Source organism: Chenopodium album, chromosome 18, assembly GCF_948465745.1.
Source record: "Chenopodium album chromosome 18, dcCheAlbu1.1, whole genome shotgun sequence".
In the NCBI taxonomy this organism is placed as follows: domain Eukaryota; kingdom Viridiplantae; phylum Streptophyta; class Magnoliopsida; order Caryophyllales; family Amaranthaceae; genus Chenopodium; species Chenopodium album.
In genome coordinates this window covers 46303073-46327301 of record NC_137851.1, presented here as the reverse complement: position 1 = coordinate 46327301, position 24229 = coordinate 46303073, and the positions used below count along the sequence as shown (strand labels likewise).

General features: G+C 39.5%; 2 protein-coding genes across 2 annotated transcripts; both read right to left on the bottom strand.

Annotated features, from left to right (window-relative positions):
* Positions 1 to 16128: 16128 nt before the first annotated feature.
* On the bottom strand, positions 16129 to 17307 carry LOC145590952 (expansin-A11-like). The gene is made up of 3 exons (XM_081647335.1): positions 17095 to 17307; positions 16638 to 16959; positions 16129 to 16509 (listed from the first exon to the last, which is right to left on the bottom strand). The coding sequence occupies exons 1-3, from the start codon at positions 17240 to 17242 to the stop codon at positions 16200 to 16202; spliced, it is 780 nt and encodes a 259-aa protein (XP_081503461.1). The 5' UTR covers positions 17243 to 17307; the 3' UTR covers positions 16129 to 16199.
* Positions 17308 to 22262: 4955 nt separating this feature from the next.
* Positions 22263 to 23279, bottom strand: LOC145590951 (expansin-A1-like). Its single transcript, XM_081647334.1, has 3 exons — positions 23141 to 23279; positions 22683 to 23004; positions 22263 to 22572 (listed from the first exon to the last, which is right to left on the bottom strand). The coding sequence occupies exons 1-3, from the start codon at positions 23277 to 23279 to the stop codon at positions 22263 to 22265; spliced, it is 771 nt and encodes a 256-aa protein (XP_081503460.1).
* Between the last annotated feature and the right edge of the window lie 950 nt (positions 23280 to 24229).

The window sequence follows — 24229 nt, the reverse complement described above, 5'->3', positions numbered from 1 at the left end:
AACTCAAGCTGCCCTAAATCGATGGCAAAGTGCCAATCGAGATGTCAAATGTATCATGTTGGCCACAATGTCTCCTGAGCTTCAAAAGACTTTCTTTGAAAAGGAGACGGCTTTTGAGATCATTTCTGAATTGCAGAATATGTTCCAAGAGCAGGCCCGAACTGAAAGATTTGAAACCCACAGGCAGATCCTTGAGAGCAAGCTCAAGAAAGGAGAGCCAGTCAGCCCACATGTACTCAAAATGATTGGATTGTTTGAAAACATGGGAAGGCTTGATGCGGGGTATTCAACCGAGATGGCAATTGACATTATTCTCCACTCGCTGCACAAAGGCTATGATCAGTTCAAGATGAACTATAATATGCATAGCATGGAGAAAACCCTCACCGAGCTTCATGGTATGTTGAAGCAAGCTGAGCAAACGCTCAAGGATTAGGGAAAGCATGATATGCTCATGATTAAAAAGGGCAAGCCGTTCAAATTTTCGGGCAAGAAGAAGAAAGGCTTTAAGGGGAAAGGTAAGAAGAAAACTTTTCCGCCTAAGTCTAAAGCTACCAAGGATAAGAGGGTAGCGTCTTCTAAATCTGATTCCGAATGTTTCTACTGTAAGAAGAAGGGACATTGGAAGAGAGATTGCCTCAAGTTCAAGGAAGATAAGAAGAACGGAACCGTTGCTTCTGAATCAGGTATATTCGTTATAGACTTTAACTTCACTAGCTTAACATCATGGGTATTAGATACCGGATGTGGCTCACACCTTTGTTCCAATTCTCAGGGACTAAGGAACGCTAGAAAGCTAGAGAAGGGAGAGATTGAACTCCGGGTCGGCAATGGAGCCAGAATTGGTGCCGTATCCGTAGGAACTCTCAGTTTGTCTTTGCCCACCGGGCTAGTTTTGGAACTCGATAATGTTTATTATGTTCCTAACATTACCAAAAACATTATTTCAATTTCGGCGTTGGACGCCAAAGGTTTTGAATTTCGAGTAAAGAACAAAGAATGTTCATTTTATCTCGATAATGTTTTATATGGTATTGCACATTCTGAAAATGGTCTTTATGTGCTTTCATTAGAAAAACAAGTTTATAATGTGAATAATGATACCAAAAGAGCTAAGACCATGGAGTCAAATCAGACTTACTTGTGGCATTGTCGTCTTGGCCACATTAACATCAAACGCATCAAGAAACTTCTACAAGAAGGTGTTCTTGACTCTTTCGATTTAGAATCGTTTGAGAATTGCGAAGGATGTCTATTAGGCAAGATGATTAAACAGCCATTCTCCAAGTTGGGAGAAAGGGCAAGTGACTTATTGGGTCTTATACATACCGATGTATGTGGACCAATGAGCTCAACCACAAGAAATGGACATCGATATTTCATCACTTTCACAGACGACTATAGTAGATATGGCTATGTCTACCTCATGTCGCACAAATCTGAATCATTTGAAAAGTTCAAAGAATTTCAGAGTGAAGTTGAAAATCAGCTTGGCAAGAAAATCAAAGCCCTTCGATCGGATCGAGGTGGTGAATACTTGAGCCAAGAATTCGATGACCATCTGAAAGAAAAGGGTATACTTTCAGAATTGACACCTCCAGGAACTCCACAATGGAACGGAGTATCCGAAAGGAGAAATCGGACCTTGTTAGACATGGTACGATCAACAATGGGTCTTAGTGATCTTCCTATCTCTTTCTGGGGACACGCACTTCTAACTGCGGCACTAACACTGAACCGTGCTCCATCAAAAGCTGTAGAAAAGACTCCATATGAATTATGGACGAAGAAACCTCCTAGGTTATCTTTTCTAAAGATATGGGGATGCGAAGCATATGTCAAGAAATTGATCTCTGACAAACTTCATCCCAAATCTGACAAGGTTTACTTTGTGGGCTACCCAAAAGAAACCAAAGGGTATTACTTCTACAACAAATCGGAGAACAAAGTGTTTGTTGCTCGCGATGGTGTCTTTTTGGAGAAGGAGCACCTTTCCAAAATGACAAGTGGGAGGAAAATCGAACTCGACGAAGTTCGTAAGGATGAGCAACAAAATCATAATGACAGTCAAAGTGCTCAAACAGCATCTGTTGACGCAGGTCAAAATGATCAAAATGTGCAAAGTCGAACCGACAATGCAAATGTTCAATCCATTACCCTACGTAGGTCTCTGAGGCCGAGATCTCAACCTGATAGATATCTTGGTTTAGTATTAACCGAGAATCAGGACATCCTGATTATGGATGGAGATGAACCAGCAACCCACAAGCAAGCGATGGCAAGCACCGACTCTGCTAAATGGCAAGAGGCCATGAGATCTGAAATGGATTCCATGTTTGAAAATCAAGTCTGGGACTTGGTTGACTTACCCGAAGGTTATACACCGATCGGATGTAAGTGGATTTTCAAGTTGAAAACCGACAAAGATGGAAATGTATTCATTTACAAAGCTAGATTGGTGGCAAAAGGTTACAGACAAGTTCATGGTATTGATTACGATGAAACCTTTTCACCAGTCGCAATGCTTAAATCCGTTCGGATCCTCCTAGCGATTGCTGCATATTACGACTGTGAAATATGGCAGATGGACGTCAAAACCGCCTTCCTTAATGGTTATTTGGAAGAAACTGTGTATATGACACAGCCTGAAGGTTTTGTCGACCAAAACAATGCTAGGAAAGTTTGTAAGCTTAAGAAGTCCATTTATGGATTAAAGCAAGCAAGCAGAAGTTGGAATCTGCGTTTCGATGAAGCCATCAGTAAGTTTGGTTTTATCAAGAATCCAGATGAATCTTGTGTTTACAAGAAGGTCAGTGGGAGTGACATCGCCTTCCTAGTCTTATATGTCGATGACATATTGCTCATTGGAAACATCATTCCGTTGTTAGAGTCTGTAAAGGCCTGGCTTGGAAAGTGCTTCTCAATGAAAGACTTGGGAGAGGCTCAGTACATACTAGGCATCAAGATCTATAGGGATAGATCGAAAAGGATGATTGGATTGAGTCAAAGTACTTATATTGATAAGGTACTAGCTCGATTTGGCATGGAGGAGGCCAAAAGAGGTCACCTGCCAATGTCACATGGCATAACCCTAAGCAAGAAGCAGTGTCCACAGACACCTGATGAGCGGGTAAGAATGAATCAGATTCCATATGCTTCGCTTATTGGATCTATCATGTATGCCATGATATGTACTAGGCCAGATGTGTCGTATGCCTTGAGTGCTACGAGCCGTTACCAATTAGACCCAGGAGAGGCGCATTGGACTGCGGCCAAAAATATCCTAAAGTACCTGAAAAGGAACAAGGATAAATTCCTGGTGTATGGTGGTACAAAGGATTTAGTTGTGGAAGGTTATACCGACGCAAGCTTCCAGACAGACAGAGACGATTTCAAATCGCAATCTGGATATGTGTTCTGTCTGAATGGAGGGGCGTTTAGTTGGAAGAGCGCAAAGCAGAGTACAACTGCAGATTCTACAACTGAAGCCGAATACTTGGCAGCTGCTGAAGCAGCTAAGGAGGCTGTTTGGATTCGTAAGTTCGTTGGCGAACTTGATGTTGTACCCTCTATAAAGGGTCCAATAGCCCTCTATTGTGACAACAATGGAGCTATTGCTCAGGCCAGAGAGCCTAGGGAACATCAGAAGGTCAAACATGTCAAGCGGCGATTTCACATGATTCGAGAATGGAAATCAGAGGGTGAAATCAGAATTTGCAAAGTTGGAACGGATGACAATGTAGCCGATCCACTTACTAAACCTTTGCCTCAAGTGAAGCACAACAAGCATGTTGAGGTAATGGGAATCAAGCATGTAGGAGACTGGCTTTGATTTCCTTGTTTAGTGTTTTAGTTAATTTCGAGAAAAGTTAATGTAAGACACTAAGGAAAACCATTCATGTTTTGGAGTAATATAAAATTTCATGCAACATTTTATTACTCCGTTATGCTATTTAGTTGTGGTTTAGGATTAAATAATGAGTCCATTCGATTCTGAGAATATTCAAAATAGGGTATCAAGACCAGTCTTGGTAAGGAAACACCTATTAAGTGAACATTGAATATTATAATCGAAAATTATCCCTAATCAAGGTCATTTAAACGATGGACGATTAATGACCAATTGAGATTAGTGTGTAGTCTGATTTATAGCACCGTTTCATGTGCTACGAGGACATGATTGTCATAAATCATTTGCACAGGTATTGGTTTAGAACCATACTGGATCGACCTATGAGAATACTTTAAGAAATTAAAAATTTGTCATAAGTATACTTCTCATTATGGCTATCGGAACCTATTTCCTCGACCATGAGTAGTGTGAGTTCTCTTGTTTGAGTACTAGTTCGCTTTGATGTTGTCAAACGTCTACCGTAATAGGGGATTATAACGGCAACACTCGGGCGGCTAGGTCCTCTCAGTAAGAGGAGCTACATTACAAGACTGGGAATGTCCCCCTAGTAAAATAGGGAAGATGTCTTTGTTGTATACAAGGCCTCTCGTAGAGCGAGACTGTAAAATGCATGGCCGTGCTCGGATGGATTTTAGAAATCATCTGTTTATTGACAGTCGGACTCGGAATCGGGAAACACTTCTGGACGTAATAAGGATGACAAAATAAATCTTACCTTATAGTTCATGAAGAGACATTAAGCGACATAGGAAAAGGCTGTACACAAAATGAGCACTTGTCCGGAAGGACAAGTGGGAGATTGAAAGGAATGATGTCCTTCGAACAAGTGTACTATTCCGTTAGCGGGTTCAGAATTATTAGAAAGCTAATTCAGTAAGGTCAAGTGATCGGAATGCCTGGGTGGAGGTCGCTTCCGATCAGTAATATTAATGGATAATTAATGTTACAGCTTAATCTTGACTGAACCCTTCGGGTCACACCCAAGCATTCAACAAACCGAAACGACGAATTAATTCGGAAGGAATTAATGAGTCGACCGAGTAATATTTATTTAGACATCGGAAATTCGAGCTTAGAGCGTCGAAACCGAGCGTCGGAAGTCGAGTCGAAAAATAGTGAAAGACGAGACGAGAAATAGTAATAAATCAACAAAAGACCAAAATACCCCTAGCATCGGAATGCCCAAGCAAACCGAGTGCTAAGGGCGTATAGCCTAGCATGGTGGCTAGCATGCGCACCAAGCCGAGCCTAGGCTGGCTGGTGCGTGCTAGCGCACTCATGCTAGCATCGCAAGGCTAGGCGCTGCCTAGTGCGTGCTAGCATGCTAGGCACAGCCTTGTGCGCGCAATGGCTAGCAAGCCATGCCGCAACAAGCTGCTGGAGCTAGCACGCTAGGCGCGCCAGCTCGCAACAGCTAGCAGCAGCATGGCTAGGCCATTGCTTGCTGCCTAGCAGCGCTGGCCAAGGCACAAGGCCAGCAGCAGCAGCCCGCACAAGCATGCTGGGCGTGCTGGCCAGCAGCGGCTGGCAGCCTGCATGCGAGTGCTGGGCTTGCTGGGCTTGCTGGGCGTGGCTGCCACGGACAGCAGCACATGGCAGCCCACCTTGGCTGCCTTGGTGCCCAAGGGTGGGTGTCATGTGGCTTGTGGTCCTTCAGTGTGTGGGGAGTGAGGTGGCCGGTTATGGGAGAGGGAGTGGGGAGCAAGTTTGGTCCCCCCCTTCTCCAAGTGGTCCTCACCTAACCACTCACATGAGCTTGCCACTTGTTGATTTATTACTAACTTGATTATTGATTTTATTTTAGCTTTAAAATAAAATGGAAAAATCATACTATCCCACATTGATGGGAGAGTAAATGATACTCCCATCATTTCCTATAAATACCCAAGTATGGGCATTGGGAAAGATGCTTGAGTAAGAGTTGGAAAAGGCATCACAATTAGTGAAAACCTTTGAACTCAATATAATTACTCGGGTTTTGTTGGTCGGGTCTTGCTAACCCCAAGACATTGGACCTAGTCGGTTTTGTTGGTGCGGGTGGACTTCGTTGGAGGTCTCCGTGCGAGCGGGACTTGAAGTTTTCAAGTAAGAGCTCATTTGGAGCGAAGCACGCGTCAAAGGTGATTAGCTTATCTTAATCTTGTGATTAATTTAATTATGTTTATGGTTTTATTTATTGCGAGTGCGGTCTTGGTTTTGGGTTTGTTTCCGCGGTGAGTCGGACTCACCAAACCCCAACAGGAGGAGCTGATAAAGACTTTGACGGCTGCAATGGAGGAGGCCAACACTAGAGCCACCAACTTAGAGTTAGCGCTTAAAAATGTTCAATCTGACCTAAAGGCTTTGGAAGAGGCAGACTAGGAGAACACCCAGCTTAGGGACAAAAACAGCCGGCTCAAGCTTGACATCGTTCAAATGAGGAACGCTCATCAAGAAGAAATCTCCAAGGAATAGAACTGGCTGGTGGCGGAGAACGAGAGGGATACTGAGGCTCGCCTGAAGCTGGCTTGGGATCTGATCCACTCTAATGGCGACTGGGAGTTTTTCAACCTGCGGTACTAGTATGTCACTGAGGTGTACGATGCCGAGCAGCTAAAGGAGACGGCTCCGCCTCCCTTCAAGGAATGGGTCCTAGCCCAAGGCATTGAGATTGCCTCGGCCGAGGAGGATAAGCCGAACAACGAAGCTCCGGTTGACCCTAACCAGGCTCAACCTGAGAAAATTGTAGAAGACCTCTCGCCCAGCCAGACCCAGGAGGTGCCTCCGCCCCAGCAGTCTTAGGTTTTCTGCGGCAGTATGCCAAGTATTTCCTCCGGCGTGTGTGCCGTGTATCTTTGTATTTTATCGACTAAGGAGTCAGGTAATTCAACAATCTCTCGTTTTTTGTCTTTCCCGGATGCATATCCAGTTAACATTATCTCCCGGCTATTTGGTCGGGTTTGATTTATGAAATATGCCGACTGAGTCGGTTTTGTTCAATTTGTGCTCAATTTTTCAATTTTTGCATTTGAATCTTTGCATACATATATATACTTGAATTTTTTCCGAACTCTTTAATAGCATGCGACAACTGATGAATCGGCTGTACTTGCTCCTAAGCGGTTGTGTGGTTGGTTTCAAAGCTTGATTGATTGATTGACTTGGGAACTTTTGATACTTTAAAGAGTATGAGATGTTCCTAAGTCAATAAATAACAGTAGTGATTGCCCCAAACCAAGTACACAGCCGTCCAACACAACAAGCGGATCGGGCGTTTTCCCAAGCGGTTTGAGTAGTTTTATTGAACTACTCGCCACCGTCTAGGGTACCTGCAATCCAATTGTACTATATGTCCGTTTGCCTCATTGGGAGGTTGTACAATTTCGAAAAAAAAATCTAAGTTAGAACTTCGGCCGGTCACCGGCTGATGTCTTTAAACATCCAGTATTCATGGACTTAGTTGTTCTTTTTAGATTACTTTGGTCAGACGACTATGAATTGGCCAATTAGGCCGTTCAATTTCGGCCGTCTGCATATGTTTGTAGAGCAATGTGTCACCCAAATGGGGGATGCTCTCTGCGAAGATTCCACCCAGATGGGCGTCGCCGAACGCCTTACACATATTGGAGCAGACGGATTTATAAATTCAAATATTATCCGGCCATTGGCCTCACGTCTTCGCCAGACATTCATTTAGCTAAGTTTTTGTAATTAGTTTATTATTTCTAGGTATTAAAAGCACGCCGTCTGTACATTGTACATGCGGCATTTCAAACATCCCGAATAGATATTAAGCAACAAATGAAGGAATTGGAAATAAAAAGCAACTTTTCATTGATAGGCTCTTCATTTACAAAAATTTACAACTCTTAGAAGTAGTACTATGCTAGCCGCATGCTCTCCTAGTTTGCCTATTCATCGTATAGCATGACTCGAAGAGTCGGTTCATAATGCTCAATGGACAAGATGGCTTTAGCACCGTAAACCATGAGAAATGGGGTTTCACCGTTTACCCCTTTTTCAGTTGTGTGGATGGGCCATAGGACATGAATTAATTCTTCACCCCATAAACCACCGGCCCTTTGGAGATCCCTTGATCTCCCAGCAAATTTTCGAGATGAGGCGTCTCGAATTAAGGGCCATTGTCAAAAACCATAGACATAGGTACCCCGAACCGGGTGATGATGTTCTTCCAAATAAAAGAGATGACATCCTTAGTCTTGATATTTTTTACCGCCTCTGCCTTAACCCACTTGGTGAAATAATCCACAGCCACCAGAATGTACCGTTTTCCGCCTGGCGCAGGCGTATACGGACCTAAGATGTCCATGCCCCATTTAGCAAACGAGACTGGGCTATGGATTGCCATCAGGTCAGTGGCTGGTTGATGGATGAGCTTGCCAAACCTTTGGTACTTGTCACATTTTTTTACCATCTCCATGGCGTCTGACTCAAGAGTGGGCCAAAAATAACCCTGCCGCCTAGCCTTGATAGCCAAGAATCTGCCGCCTATGTGAGAGGCGCAGTATCCCACATGCAATTCTTCGCGAACTTCCTGCCCTTTTTTGGGGTAACACACTTCAACAGAGGCTTTAAGAAACCTGCTGTAAAGAGTTCTCTATTTCTCATCTCAAAGTTTGTAGCCCGCTTTCTCATGATAGCCGCTTCCTATGGTGAATCAGGTAGCGTACTGTCCTGCAGGTATGCCCGGATGCCATCCATCCAAGTAGAGCTTTGGTTAAGTACTCCAATGGGTTGTTCCTCGGTAATATTTCTTTTTTCATGACTTCCCAAAAGACTGACCGAGGCGTATCACAAGAGGCACTTAATGCCAATTTTGACAGTGCATCCGCCTGATTGTTCTTAGACTCGGGCACTTGACTCAGATGGAATTCTTCAAGTGTCCCAGCTTCAACTTTGACCCCCTGAAGGTATTTGATCATAGCGAGATGGGTGGCTTCATAGTCACCATGGTATTAGCTTACGACCAATTGTGAATCAGAGTAGGCGTCAATTTTCGTTACCCCTGCCACCTTACACATGTGAATGCCGGCTAGTAGGGCTTCATACTCTGCCTCATTATTTGAGGTCTGGAACTTGAATTGTAGTGCATACTCATATTTGTTCCCTTCAGATGACTGACAGATTACGCCTGCACCATAACCGTTCATAGTAGAGCTCCCGTCTACATACACTTTCCAAACCTGATCAGTGTTGTCCGGTGCAATCGACCTTGTCATTTCGACAATGAAGTCGGCAAACGTCTGACCCTTCACTGCCTTTCTCGGTTCGAAAATGATTTCAAGACGTTGTATTTCAATAGCCCATTTGAGAATTCTTCCAGATGACTCCAAGGTTTTCATTGGCCGCTTGAGAGGTTGGTTTGTGTAGACCACAATCGGATGTGCCAAGAAGTAAGGTTTCAACTTCTTGACAGCCATGTAAAGAGCAAGGCCAAAATTTTCAACCATGGGGTACCGCAGTTCAGCATTTCTTAGTACATGGCTAATGAAATAGATCGGGATTTGAATGTCGTCTCTCTCAGAATGGAGAACGACACTGAGGGCATGATCTGAGACGGCTAAGTACATTTAAAGAGTCTCTTTGAGCAGAGGGCTAACAAGCCTTGGCAAAGAGTTTAAGTCTTCTTTCAATTTCTAAAAGGCCGCCTCAACGTCATCCCCCCATTCAAATCTAATCTTCTTCCTGATTGCTTAGAAGAAATAAAGGCATTTTTCACCTGACCGACTAAGGAATCTCCCCAATGCTGCCAGGCAACCGATGAGTTTTTAAACTTCCTTGACAGTGCGGGGTGACTTCATGTCAATTACCGCCTGTATCTTCTCGGGGTTAGCCTCTATCCCCCTTTGATCAATCAGGAATCCGAGAAACTTCCCAGACTCAACACCAAAAACACATTTATTGGGATTTAACATGGCCTTATGCCGCTTGAGTGTGGTGAAGGTTTCTCGAAGATCAACAAGATGATACGTCTGTAGCTTAGATTTGACTATCATGTCATCAATGTACGCCTCTAAATTTCTCCCAATCCGATTAATGAAGACAGTACTAATCATTCGTTGGAAAGTAGCAGGCGCATTCTTCAAGCCAAACGGCATTACAGTATAGCAGAATAACCCCCGATCAGTGACGAAGGTCGTCTTCTCTTGATCTTTCTTCCACAGGGGTATCTGATGAAAGCCTGAGTAGGCATCCATAAAACTCATCAAAGCATGCCCGACTATAGAGTCGACCAGACTGTCGATCTTTGGAAGCGGGTAACTGTCCTTTGGACATGCTTTGTTCAAGTCAGTGCAGTCTACACACATGCGCAAGGTACCATTCGACTTCTTTACAAGCACAACGTTTGCAACCCAATCGGGGAAGTTACATGGCTGAATGAACCTTGCTTCTAACAGCTTTTTAACTTCAGCAGCTGTCGCTTGACTTCTTTCCTCGCCGTGATTTCGTTTCTTTTGCCGGATAGGTTTTATTTTAGGATCAACGACGAGTTTGTGGACAGCGAGATTCGGGCTGATGCTTGGCATATCTTCTACTTCAAAGGCAAAATGTCTTTAAATCTATTCAGTAGAAGGTGCAAGTCTGCACCCAACTTTTCAAAAGCAACCGTCCTCACCTTAACAGTTCGCTCTGGACGGCTGTCATGCAGAGGAATATCAATGTGATCACCAACCAGCTGGGGACGGAGTTCATTTGACTGTTCCCCGGTAAGTGATTGCTATTTCTTCTCTTTCTTCACCTCCACTAGCTGATCAGGCTTTCTATTCTTTGCGGCTGGTGGGGCTGGATTAGAGTCCTTGACATCGTCAAGGTCTATTGGCTCCTTTCCCTGCCCGATTGTTGCAGCCGTGGGTTTGACGTCTGAGAGATAGTACTCCCTAGCCGTCTTCTGATCCTTATTTAGAGAGCCAACAAAGCCATCATCCCTTATATGTTTTAGCAGCATGAGAGCTGGGATGATGACGACCTTGCACTCATTCAGAGTGGGACGGCCCAGAATAATGTTGTAGGCGGTCATCTCTTCAACCACCAAAAACCGAACGACCATATGCCACCCTTTTCCCTTCTCCCCGAACCGGATAGGTAAGTCAATTTGTCCGACTGGGTGCACGACCCTCCCCCAAAACCAACAAAAGGGTGAGAGACGTCGCGCAGGCTGTCCAACTTGTACTTCAGCTTGGACAGACATTTGTAGTTGATGAGGTCAGAGGAGCTACCCGTGTCTAGAAGGATCTGACCAACTAGTTGGTTAGCGACCTTACATTCAATCACAAGCAGGTCGTCATGCGGCCGGCGGACTTTGCCTCGATCCCGCTCAGTAATGACGACCTCTAGGAAGGTGCTGCCGACTGACGCTTGCCCCTCATCAATAGAATTGACCATCTTTTTTTAGATGATCTTTGGTGTCCCAAATGGTCGGGCCACCTCCAGCGAACCGGTCTGCTATGGTGTAGACCGGCTTTTTATCAGTGTCCGAGCTACTAGCTGGCTGGATAGTCTTGGACAACTGTCCAGGATTCGTCTTGACAGTCGCTTTGGATTTCAAGATGTATGATTTCAGCACCCCCTTGTCAGCCAGACAGTCCAACGTCCTTGGTGTGATGGCCGACTTCCTCATGGAAGTAGCAGTATTTATTGTTGTTTCGTGACTGGATGGAACTCTTCATCGGATTCGGCTTCTCAATGGCCAGTCGGTCCCTTATCTCCATGAGGATGGAGTAACAATCTTTATTAAACTCTTACCTTGGGACGTACAGTTTGAATTCTTTCTTTTTCTTCTGGGTTGGCTGATCAGATTCATCAACCGCCCAGACTTCCTTTTTGCTCTCTTCAGCTTTCTAAGCCGGCTGAGCTGACCGGCTCTCTTTTTGCTTGTTAGACTTTTTAGTGTCCGACTGATGGCTAGACGAGTAGAGGTCGGTGGCTTGAATAAAGCTCTCCGCCTCCATTAATGCCTCTTGGAGAGTAAAGACCCACTTTTTAACGAGGTCAAACTTAAAGGTTGACCTGTCCTTCAGACCCTTGAAGAAGTCTGTGTAGGATACCTCGTCAGTCAGCCCTTGAATCTGGATTCTTACCAGATTGAACCGTCTGACGTAGGAGCGGAGTTCTTCTCTCTCTCCCTGCCGTATAGTGCTCAAATCGAGACTTGGTTTCTTGGCAGGGATATTCATCGAGAAGTAGGAAGTAAACAAGTTGGAAAACCTCTTGAAGCTATCAATGCATCTAGCTGCCAAGTTTCCAAACCATTGTTGAGCTATGCCCTTCAAAGTAGCTAGGAAGCATCGGCACCACATGGCGTCTTCCAACCCCTGAATGTGCATGAGATTGGTGTAGGCCATGAGGTGATCCTCAGGGTTAGTGGTACCATCATAGGCACCAACCAAGACATTCTTAACCTTGGTCGGGTGTTCCGCCTCGGTTATTTCCCTGGTGAATGTAGAGGTTTGTTCACCAAGTCTGAGCAGTCGGAGCTGCCAGTCCAGGGGCTGAACGTTTTGTGCCGCCTGTCCTCCAAAGAGGGCCGGCTGCATGAATTGTGGGACATATTACCAGTATGGCATTTGAGGCACATACGGGACTGACCCAATCATCTGAGGGCCGGTATAGACGGACTTGCCGCCTGTATGAGTCTCATGCAAGGATTGAGAATTCCTTGCGGAAGTGTTTTTGAAGCTGTCCGCGAATGAAGCTCGATGTAGAGGCTGACTCAAACAGCTGCAGGCTCTTGTTATGCTCGATGATATGTCGAGCATCGGAGAACGTTTTCTTGCTGCCATCCGGCTGAACTGCCTGGATGACTTTCCTTTTGCCCGTTTGAGGCAGAAGCATCTTGGACCAGTTAATGGAAGGTGTAGCCTTCTCCTTTGGATGTGGAGTGGGCTGCCTGTCTCTAATTGGCTTTCTCCTCTCAGCTTATGGAGTCTTCTTGGCCGACTGACCCTTCCTAGAGCCAGCCGTCCTCTTGTTGATCAGGTCCTTGATTTCACCCTTGAAACTTGTCATGAATTTCATGAGTTTGTCTCGGGTGACTAGAGCCTGACCCCTTGCCGTTTGGGTGTCCCCAGGCGGTGGTCCAATAGACTTCCTGGGACTAGCTTCATTGTTGCTCCGTTTCAATCTATCTCTGGGACGGATGCGCTTAGAGATGAGTGACCCATCGGGGCCACATAAGTTTCGACTTCACAGTCGTTATATGTATCATGGTCCGTGTGGACCTCCCCATCCACTGTAGGCCGGTTAGGTTCAGGTGGCGGTATAGAATCTTGAACCATCTTAGAGGTACTCTCCCCACAAACGGTTGTAGACACCAAATTGTGTCTTCCCAAAAAACCAAGCCCAGTGATGAGTACTTTTAACGTAATTGAATATCGAGTAAGGTGAAATGTTGAAGAGTCTCGTGAATTCTTCTGTTTTCTAAAATGTTTTAATAAAAAAATTCAATTCTGTTTTTGTAAATCATTCATTTCGTATCTTATTTATGAAAAACGTCCAATCCAGTTTAGTATAGTCCATAATCAGGGTCCAATAATTGTGTAGTTGGATGGATCTTGAAAGGACCTTTCCAACGATATATTATAAGCCCAATTTCGAGTTATAACGAGGACGTTATGGTCAAAATACTAAATTGGGTCTAAACGAGTTTGATGTGCGACCCAATGATCATGTGGAGGGTCCATTAATCTTAATTATATTCCTAAAAAAATTAGGATTAATTAGAAGTTTCTATGAGTTTCTAAAAATCTTAATTATCCTTTTTGAAAAGATAAGATTAAAGAATTTGAAATTGAATAAAACTCCTCTTTTTGAAAGTCCTAATTCTATTCGAAATGAAAGACGTTCAAAGATGATAAGATATTATTTTCGTGCCTCATAATTTTTATCCAAATCTTAGATGGTTGGATAGATCTTGAAATTATATTTCCAATGATATATTATAATATTAATTTCGAGCTATAACGAAAAAGATATGAAAGAAATACGAAACTCTATCCAAATCTGACACCCTTCCACTATTTCGGCTATATATTTTATTCTACAAAATATTTTAATCTGATTTTAATTGGGTTAGAAAGTAGACTTCAAGATCTTTACAACGACATATTATATGACTTATTTCGACTTCTGGATCAAAAGTTATGATAAAACAAAATTCGCAAAAACACTATTTTCATCGCGCCGCGATGCTTTTTATCTTGCCGCGTTGAAATGAATTTGATTCCGATTCGAATTCTAACTCTTTTCTAATCGTTTTCGGTCGTTTTTCTCTATAAATAGAGTCATATTTCCTCGTTTTCAAATAATCAATAATCATTTATTCTATTCTTTTCTCTCTCTTAAAGTTAGACACTTATTCTTTCTCTCTCTTTTTAAACCTTTCCTTTTCAAACAACATTTATCCATCACGAGACTTAGACAAACATAACCAAGCTCGAAGTTGCCTTCGCCCTAGACGTGAAAAGTTGATAATTTATGAGGGATTGGTCCCAAATCTATTTCAGTTATTTAAATTAATTGTTTGATTTAATATTTTCATTGAAATTACTAACATGTATATTATTTTGATAGAAAGAAATACGAGGCAACAAAGTGAGTAGTTTCAATTGCTTTATTTATTTAGAAAGCATGCTTAGATTATTTTAATTCCTAGTATCATGTTAGGATGTCTTTATGATTCCTAGTATCATGTTTAGGGTGTTAACTAATATATCTAATATCATGTATGTTTCTAGCATCATTTTTAAGTTGCTTTCTATTTTCTTTTATCATATTAGTATCACGTTAGGGCTAAACCTTTGATCTTTATTGTTTAGTGATATGTTAGGAGTTGTTATTAATCTTTTTAGTATCATGCCTAGGATCTTGCTAATAATATTATTATACTTTGATGGGAATATTATTATGATGATGATGATTTATTGTATCAATAATTTATTATGTTACTTGATATTATTGTTATTGCTTGATTATGCCCTCTCTTGCAGGTTTATAGGGAATTTGTACTTGAAATCACGCTTAATAAGATAATTAATAATTTTATTTAGGCGAATATTATTTTAATTCAAGTGATCGCCAATAATAATTTTATTTGTGCATTAATATTCAACCTACATAGATTATATAAGTTTAGGATTAATAAATTGATTGTATGTTAGTCATTGTATGTTAGTCAGAAAGCGTACATGAATATGAGAAGAATAAAGTAGAGGCCTATTTAGGGTAGGTTCAATTTCTTTTAGGTTGGATTTGTACCTTCATCCCCGAATATCCAGTCATGGTTCAGGACCACTATGGAGTTAGCGATCTTATGGATCGTGAAAGGGTGTAACCTTCACCCCGTGAACGGTTACAAGTTCCTAAAACTTGTTGGCGACTCTCTTGCTCTAGCTTCCTTCTTTTTGGACTCCACTATACCTAAGAGTATGATTACAGTGGGGCTCAATTGTGGGATGCTTGAAATATTCTTTACAACGACGCCAAATGTTTTGGGTGTATATTGGTTTCTCGGGAGTGTTATGTCACCAAGACTGATCCGGCGCAGTCTGTACCTACAAAATACGGAGACTCCAGTTGGTAGGAGCTCCGCCTCCGACGATCAAGTTAGTATTGGTCGTAGAAGATAAAAAGGTGTGGAAAAGGTAAAGGTGAGATCTTCTCGGATTCCGAGATCAGGTGTTTTCTCTGATGTGAGAGAATATAGGGTTGTTGTAATAAATTAAGGCGTCCCCAAAATAGGGGAAATCCCCCTATTTATAGGGTTGTTGGAAAATGTGCCCTTCATTAGGTCAGGATGACGACCTAATGGGCTGCTCCGTTTTGCGACGTTCTTAGGAGTTGGGCCCTGAAGGCCGCCATTCTATTTGTTATCTGAGCCTGACACGTGTCAGTTGAGGAATAGTCCACGTTAGACCCACCCAAGATTGACACATGTCCCTTTCTGATTGGTCCACGTGTCTAGGGTATTTTTACCCTACATAGGGATTATTATAGGTAAATCGGCTGTAGTTGGGATTATTAAAGTGTATTTTTTCAAATTTCTAAGACAATCACTCAAAACAAACCTATTTAGAAATTACAGGTGACACATATGTAGTATACAATGAAAGCAACACAAAAAAATTTAGTTGCTTGATTAGTAAAGCCACATAATATAAAACAAATGATAAATTTAGCGGGCTGCTTCATTGAAATAAAATGCTATGAGCATGCCTCTGCCTATCAAGGATTCCATGGCTTACACCCACACACGCACTGCAAGCGCGCATCCATGAATCCAGTACTTGTATTACTTGAACTGTACAAGACTCGAAAATGTCTGACCAAATCTCCAATTAGCAGGAATCACATTGTTAAAAGTTTGTGTTTGGCCATCAGTAGTAGTGACTCTGAAGGACAAAGATTGTCCATTAAGGTATGCCAATGACTGCCAATTAGCCCCCCAATTTCTAGACATCGCCATCCAGTTAGTTTTCGTTCCCTTGATCGAAACAGATTGGGTTGATCCTGCTCCACCTACGTTGCTGATCAATACAAGCTCAAAGTAGTCCCTTCCATTGATAGTAAATCTGACTCCTCCTTGCTTCATACATGGAACCCTGTAACAAAATGAAAAATAATTTAACATATGTACATTTACTACAATTGAACATATAATTATAAAAGATCAGACTTTTCAATGTAGAATTATATTTCAAGTTGTCTAAGGCCATATGTTTTTAATTACCTTTGGAAGATGACAGGAATGATTCCGCCTCTGTAAATACCAATCATCTCCCAGATAGGTTGCGCCATGTCAAAGTGTTGGCGAGGAGGGTTACACCAACCTCCATCATCACTTGGCAATGCATAGTTTGGAGGGCAGAAGTTAGTCGCGGTAATAGTTACCGAAGCTCCCTTCCTACACCATGTTGGATCCGTCTTATAGTCACACATGATTCTGTAGCATTGCCCACATGCCGCACCATTGTTGAACAATGCAGTACTTAGAGCCGCGGTGCTTGTCCCATAGCCAGTGGAGTACAAGTTGCCGTACCCACATGCACCTCCTGCAAATCAATGATAATTTGTTAAGATTCAGTCCTATGCTTCTTCGATTCGTTATGTCAGGGTAAACATATAAACTTATTATTGCTTGAATTGAATGATTAATAAATTTAAATGAAAAAAAAAACTTGACATACCCATAGTTCCAGAAGCATCATTACCGCCGTAGAAAGTGGCATGAGCCTTTTGCCATCCAGAAGCCACAAAAGCATCAACATTAATATTTAGGATACATAATCCTAGAAAAACAGTAGAAAAGGCTAAGGCGGATTTGTTCATTTTCATGTTTCTCACTCAAAAACAGAGGAATGAAGAGGATTTAGCTAATTTTAGAATGAATAATTTATGGAAAAGAGGATGTTGTATTTGCTGAAGTAAATGTTGGGAGTAATGCTCCCTTTTATAAGCAAGGGATTAGTCCTTTACAAGTTAGCAACCACCTCACATGGAAAGTATATTACTGAGGTACGTAGGAGAGGTGACAACACAAATATTATATTTTATCTTCTTTATAAAATAATGTTTTTTAGTTATACGAAAAATAAGATAATTAAACTTGGAGAGTTTGAAAATTTGGGAAGAAGTAAACCCCCTATTTAGGGTATGTATCTTCCAAAGGTAGTTTAATCTCGTGTTTCATGTTATCATTTCAACTGAGTTATAGGTATCCTTTTTTTTTTTTTTTTTTTTTTTTTTTTTTTTTTTTTTTTTGGGTAAATGAGTCATAGGTATCTTTTCTACAAAGTATAAGATTTTCTAATGTCTAAAACAATTTATTTAGACCAACAAAATATAACTACTTATAAATGATTTTTTATTTACGAGTATGGCGTATTGTCTTACTTAATAAGGGTGGGGTGTGTAAGGAGGGGAACAGAGAAATAAGAGAGAGTATGGCGTATTGTCTTACTTAATAAGGGTGGGATGTGTATTTCTAAAATGTATGTGATGCACCTGTGAAATGAAAGCAATACACTTTAGAAAAAAGGTTTTTGGATCAATATTCATGTGGTCATGTTTGGGTATGTTAATGTAGCGGTTTTGAAGGCAGCTTCTCATGCTCTTAAATGCCATTATCAAACTTGTTAACTAGAATATTTAGTTTATGCATTGATTGCTCTTATATTCCATTATCAAACTTGTTAACTAGCGAATAGTTTATGCATTGATACGTCTTGCATCATATCGTATCAAATAATTTCAACAAGTTTATCTAACTTACTTGTACCAACTTCCCTTATCATTCCTAAAATTCCGGTGAGTTCTAAGGTGCAATAATTGATAATAAGAAAACAAATTATAACTCTGTAATTATATAATGGATTGGTATTAATAATTATGAAGCTAATTAAGATAGCTTGCTAGAAAATTCAGTCACCAATAATCTAATCAATATGCATCATGGCATATTAGCATGTGCTAATTATATGCGGATTTTGAGCCTTGGAAGTTAATTAAATTGACAAGCTTTAACTATCTCTCTTTACAATGCAAGTAATAAGCTTTATAGTTTACGGACACAAGTATAAATATGATCTAATTTGTATAACTATTCAAAACTTTTTTCATATCAATAAAATGAAAATATTCACCATATACCCCATATATACTTTGTATTAAAAGGTATATCGAGATAAATAGTTTTGATTGTACCATGCACAATGTATAATTGGTTGTAATTGAAAATTGTTTATCAACTCCTAGCCTACTTTTTAAAAACTTTTTTAGAAAAGTTTGGTCAAATTCTTACGGTTTTAAATATTTTGTTTTCAAAAACCATTATTGGACCATACTAATATAAGTATTATCTAGTAGCTTAGGTTAGTTGGCAACATGACCTTGTGTAAATTGCCAAGTTTATAATCAACGGAATTAAAAAAAAAATGCAAGTCACACCAAATAAGAGTAATCTAACATTGATCAACTATATTGCCCATTATACGCACGATTTTTTGCCCTAAAATTCAACATCCGTATGTTGGTTAACACCATAAAGTACGTATAAAAGTACTAGTTGGTGCTTTATCATTGGCTTTTAACTAACAAATACTTCGTTATAATTAAGTAAGGTCAAACGTATGATAATAATGTATTTGTACATAATAATGTTAATTGGGTGAATGATTACCTCTTCCCTTTGACTATTCATTCATTTGTTAATAGCTTAAGATCTATTTATATATCCAACTTGTTTATTGATCGAGTGAATCGCCAACTTTTTCTTCCCTTCTTCTTAACAACTAACAATAATGTATTTTGGCCTTTCATGAAGGTTGACCTTATTAATTGTTAGCATATCCGTACATCTCATTCATTCTTGCTTCTCATCTAAAAACAAGGTGGAAAGTAAAAATGTAAAATAGAAGTGTCAACAACGCAACACGCCAACACCCATATAGGCTAATAGGCATATATAGCAGTGGGCTAGCAACACAACCATAAATAATAAAGTATATGAGGCTTAACATTCAAAATTGGATTTTTGGAGGCCCATAAGGTCTGATGGCTTTTTTTTTTTATTTTTTTTTATTTTTTTTTAATTTACTCCCTCTATTTTTAAATACTTGCTCCATTTCTTCATGTGCGGAGTTTAAGGAAAATTGGAGAAAATAATAAAATATGGAGTTAGTGGTGTAGGTAGAATAATAAAAAAATTGTAAAAAGTAAAACTAATTGAGAGAATTGGAGAAAAGAGAATATAAAATTAATAAAATATGATTTATGTTGGTTCCACTAGTTGAGAGAAATGAATTAAATATTGTAAAAGTGTTCAAATAATAAGGAAATGGAGCAATTATTTAAAAACGGCCGCAAATCGAAAGTGAAGCAAGTATTTAAAACTAGAGGGAGTATTAGATATATAATCCCTCCGTTTTTTATTACTTGCTCCATTTCTCCATTCGTGGAGTTTTAAGAGAAATTGAAAAAGTAATAAAATATGAAGGAGTGGAATTAGTGGAAGGTAAATTGGTGAAGAGAAAATCTAAGGTTAATAATATACTTCCTCTGTTCTTTTTTACTTGATCCGCTTTGATTTTTACACTATTCACGACCTCTCCTTTGGATATCATTTGTGAATAATATGTAATGAAAAACATATTCATGTGAAATCTTTTTGAATTCGTCTCAATAAGTACTATCATAATATGTAACTTTTATAATTTTTACTTACGGAGAATTAAAGTCGTTGATCGTTAAAGTTTTGCATTGGTAAACGTGATAAAAGAAACAGGTTTAGTAAAAAAAAAAAACCGGGGAAAGTATAATCTATTGGGTCCCACTAGTTAAAAGAAATGAATTAAATATTGTAAAAACTTTTCAAATAGAAAAATGAAGTAAGTATTTAAAAACGACCAGAAATAAAAAGTGGAGCAAGTATTTAAAGACGGAGATAGTATATCTCTAGTACTCTACTATATAAGTCAAGTCTAGAGAACTTTGGTGTACATATTGATTATCTAATCTTCCTTACTTTTAATATTCTCACTTGTGTTAAGCGATAAGTCAGCCAAAACACTAATGCAGGTACTGTGTCTTTTAATATATTTCGTATTTTTTTTGCAAAATTATTTCAAAAGAAATTGAAGGGTTATATATTTACAACTTTTAACAAACCAAAATAGTCGTTTGGAAAATTTAATAAATATATTTATAACTATTATTTTTGTTTTTATTTATTAAAAATTGGGCTTGAATTGATGTATGATTTTGACTTAAATGGCACTTATATTGAGTATCTGAACTGGAACCTGTTGCAACGGAATTTCCATTTTAGTACCCAAAACTGAAACCACTTGTATAAATTTTGGTTCTAGAACCTGCGATTAGGCTATTCATCAGTCCAAGACTGAACCGGACCAAACCGAAAACAGAAAAATAAAGTTTCAAGAATCAAAGATCGGATCAATTAATCACGGATCGAAACCGGACCAAAGCGAAAAAATTGGTCCAAAACCCAGACTGTATTGCTTTGGACCGATTTTAGAATTTTCAAAAAGAAAAATCTAAGTTGTTAATGGTTTTATGGAAAACTCAAAAAAGTAAAAGAAAAACAATATAGTATCGTCTTTTTATGTATGATTAGTATAAAAATGCTCAAACAATTAATTTTTTAAACATATTAAGAATAATCTTAATCATTATTAAAGTTTAATGGATAATTTTTAGCAAAAAATCGGTTCAGTTTAAGATCGGTTTTGTAGGGTTTTGGACCGGACCAAACCGAAGACCGAAAAAGTAAATTTCTTAACTCGGAGGCCGGACAAATTACTTCGGTCTGGTTCGAGGTCGGTTCGGTCCATTTTTTTGGTTCAGACTGATTTTTGAACACCCCTACCTGCGGTTCCTAATAAGTTCTTCTGGTTCCAATTCATAGTGTCTTGATTTTTTTGCTCAATTAAAACCTCTTGTATAGGATCAACTTTTATTGCAATTAATTAATAAGATGCGGAGGTAGTATTATAAAATCCTTGCTTAAGTTCCCACTCTAACTATATCTCAATTTCAGTGTGCTTACCTTGTTCGAGGCTACACAAGGACTTCCACAATGACGTAACTTGGTGGGCTCGTTGTGCGTAATATATCATGTGTACTTCTTCGTCCAAATGTGGGCTCATGAAGTCATGAGGTAATTTAATATGACCACATCAGGCGACTATTATGTTATGTACTGTGGCTGCTGTCACCAACAATTTCTCCATCTCCTAAATCACTAGTAGGCTATGTAACGCCCATTGCTTTGTCGCATCCGTTCCTCACTTCGTTATTTTCCAACATCATCATTCACAAGCATTGTGAGATCGTAATTTCCTTAGTTTGGGGTTTTCCCAACGATCAAGTCCGTCCTAATAAGGAATACAACAAATTATGGACAGTAAATTTCTACTCAAATGTCTTGTTGGTAGACAGTTTTAGTAATGATACTTGAATTATAGTGGTAAAATCATTTATAAATCCGCCATAAATAAGCAAAGAACAAAATAAAATGACCAAGACTAGTTTTTGCTCTATTTATGTAAAGGGTGTATTACTCCAATATATACTGCATTAAGGTAGACATGCATAAACTAGAATTAAGGATCATTTAAATTTTTGGTAACTAATTACACACAATGTGTATACAAAGAAAGCAACATAGTAATTAGTCGTCACTTTAATTGCTTGATTAACCCACTTTATATTACAAAGTGATATGTTATGGATTTTTGGCGGGTTGCTTCAGTGGGATAAAAACCAATGAGCATACCTCTCCCTTATAAATCTATAACTATTCACTAAATGTACTGTAACCACATATTCCGTAATGTTACTTGAATTGTATACTACTCATAAATGACTGTCCAAATCTCCAATTAGCAGGAACAATGTTGTTAAATGTTTGGATTTGACCATCAGTACTAGTTACTCTGAAGGAAAGTGATTGTCCATTAAGATAAGCCAATGACTGCCAATTAGCCCCCCAGTTTCTAGACATCGCCATCCAGTTTGTTTTCGATCCCTTAATCGAAACTGATTTGATTGATCCCGCTCCACCTACATTGGTGATCAATACAAGCTCAAAGTAGTCCCTTCCGTTAATAGTAAACCTCACTCCTCCTTGCTTTATGCAGGGCACCCTGAATAAAATGGGATAGTATTCAATATTAGAACATTTATTTATAACCTCAGACATACCATAAATACATGTAATTATGTATTAAGTTTATGAGCAAATGTTCTTAAAAACCTTTGGAAGATGACAGGAATGATTCCGCCTCTATAAATGCCAATCTTCTCCCAGATAGGTTGCGACATGTCAAAGTGTTGGCGAGGAGGGTTACACCAACCTCCTGCATCACTTGGCAATGCATAGTTTGGAGGGCAGAAGTTAGTCGCGGTAATAGTAACTGAAACTCCCTTCCGGCACCACGTGGGATCCGTCTTATAGTCACAAATGATCCTGTAGCATTGCCCACATGCAGCACCATCGTTGAACAATACAGTACTTAAGGCCGCGGTGCTAGTCCCATAACCAGTGGAGTACAAGTTTCCGTACCCACAAGCTCCTCCTACATAAAAAAAAATAATAATAATGATTCAGTCCTATGTTACTTCGATTTATTATGTCATAGTAAACATAATAACATAAACCAAAGTGAATGATATCTACATTGAGGGATTAGAAACATAGATTTAAAAACATACCCATAGTTCCTGAAGCATCACTACCGCCGTAGAAAGTGGCAGAAGCCTTTTGCCATCCAGAAGCCACAAATGCATTAACATTAACGTTTAGGAAATATAATCCTAGTAGGAAAAGTATAGCTAAGATGGATTTGTTCATGTTTTGTTTCTCACTAAAAATAAGCAGAGGTATGAAGAGGAAGTATATTTTGGAAAAGAGGATGTTGAATTTGCTGAACTAATGTTGGAGCAATGCTTCCTATTTATAAGTAAGGAGTAAGCGTGTTACTCTATTGTTTTTATCACTTTGAAAGTTTGCAACAACCTCACATGGGAAGTGTATACAGGCATGTAGGAGAGAGAGCTAAAATTAATGGAGTTTCTATTTTTATTTATTTTTTAATGAAAACTAGAAAGTGTAAAAAAATTGTTTAGTATTATTTCCAAATTTGCCTTTTCTTTTCTTGATAGTCTTGCATGTTGTTTATATTTGTAAATATCACAAGTTTTAAGTGGTGTAAGGTGACTTTTAAGTTGTTTCATCATAAGCTTCATTAGTGCTGTCAGTTTCAACCCGATCTTCCTCGTTAATCCTTCTAATATAAACTCACTCGTATTTTTGAAGTTTGAAATTGATAATCGATCCAACCTGGTTTTATTGAAGCTGAAATTCCAAAACCAAACTTGCCTGATTATATTGATCTATACTTCGTATAAGACACAATGACACATACACCTGGTTGATACGAAGAACACCAAGCTCAAAATCATCCTAGCCCAATATTGACCTAAATTGTTTCAACATGAGTAAATCACATGTTACTTAGATTAATACAAAAATTTCACCACTTACTTTTGAGTATGTGCTCTCTAATTGACGACTTAGGCCTTGTTTAATTCACCTTATTTTTACTTATTTCAGAAAAAATAAGTCCAGATCAGAAAAAATAAATTCAGATCAGATCATCGTTTTATGTGCAAATTTTTTTTATCGCTAAATATCTTTAATTTCGTTATTAATAAAATTATGAAAATTACATATTAATAAATTCACATTATAACGAATCTAACAAGATCTCACTTAATATATTTTTTCCTTATAAATTATCA

Bases quoted from the DNA above. Each gene is read 5' to 3' on its own strand.
- LOC145590952 (XM_081647335.1), bottom strand. From the start codon at position 17,242: ATGAAAATGAACAAATCCGCCTTAGCCTTTTCTACTGTTTTTCTAGGA. The intron at 16,960-17,094 runs GTATGTCAAGTT...ATTGATTTGCAG, and splicing joins TGATGCTTCTGGAACTATGG to GAGGTGCATGTGGGTACGGC. The intron at 16,510-16,637 runs GTAATTAAAAAC...ATTTTGTTACAG, and splicing joins ATTCCTGTCATCTTCCAAAG to GGTTCCATGTATGAAGCAAG.
- LOC145590951 (XM_081647334.1), bottom strand. From the start codon at position 23,279: ATGAACAAATCCATCTTAGCTATACTTTTCCTACTAGGATTATATTTC. The intron at 23,005-23,140 runs GTATGTTTTTAA...TTTTTTATGTAG, and splicing joins TGATGCTTCAGGAACTATGG to GAGGAGCTTGTGGGTACGGA. The intron at 22,573-22,682 runs GTTTTTAAGAAC...CATTTTATTCAG, and splicing joins ATTCCTGTCATCTTCCAAAG to GGTGCCCTGCATAAAGCAAG.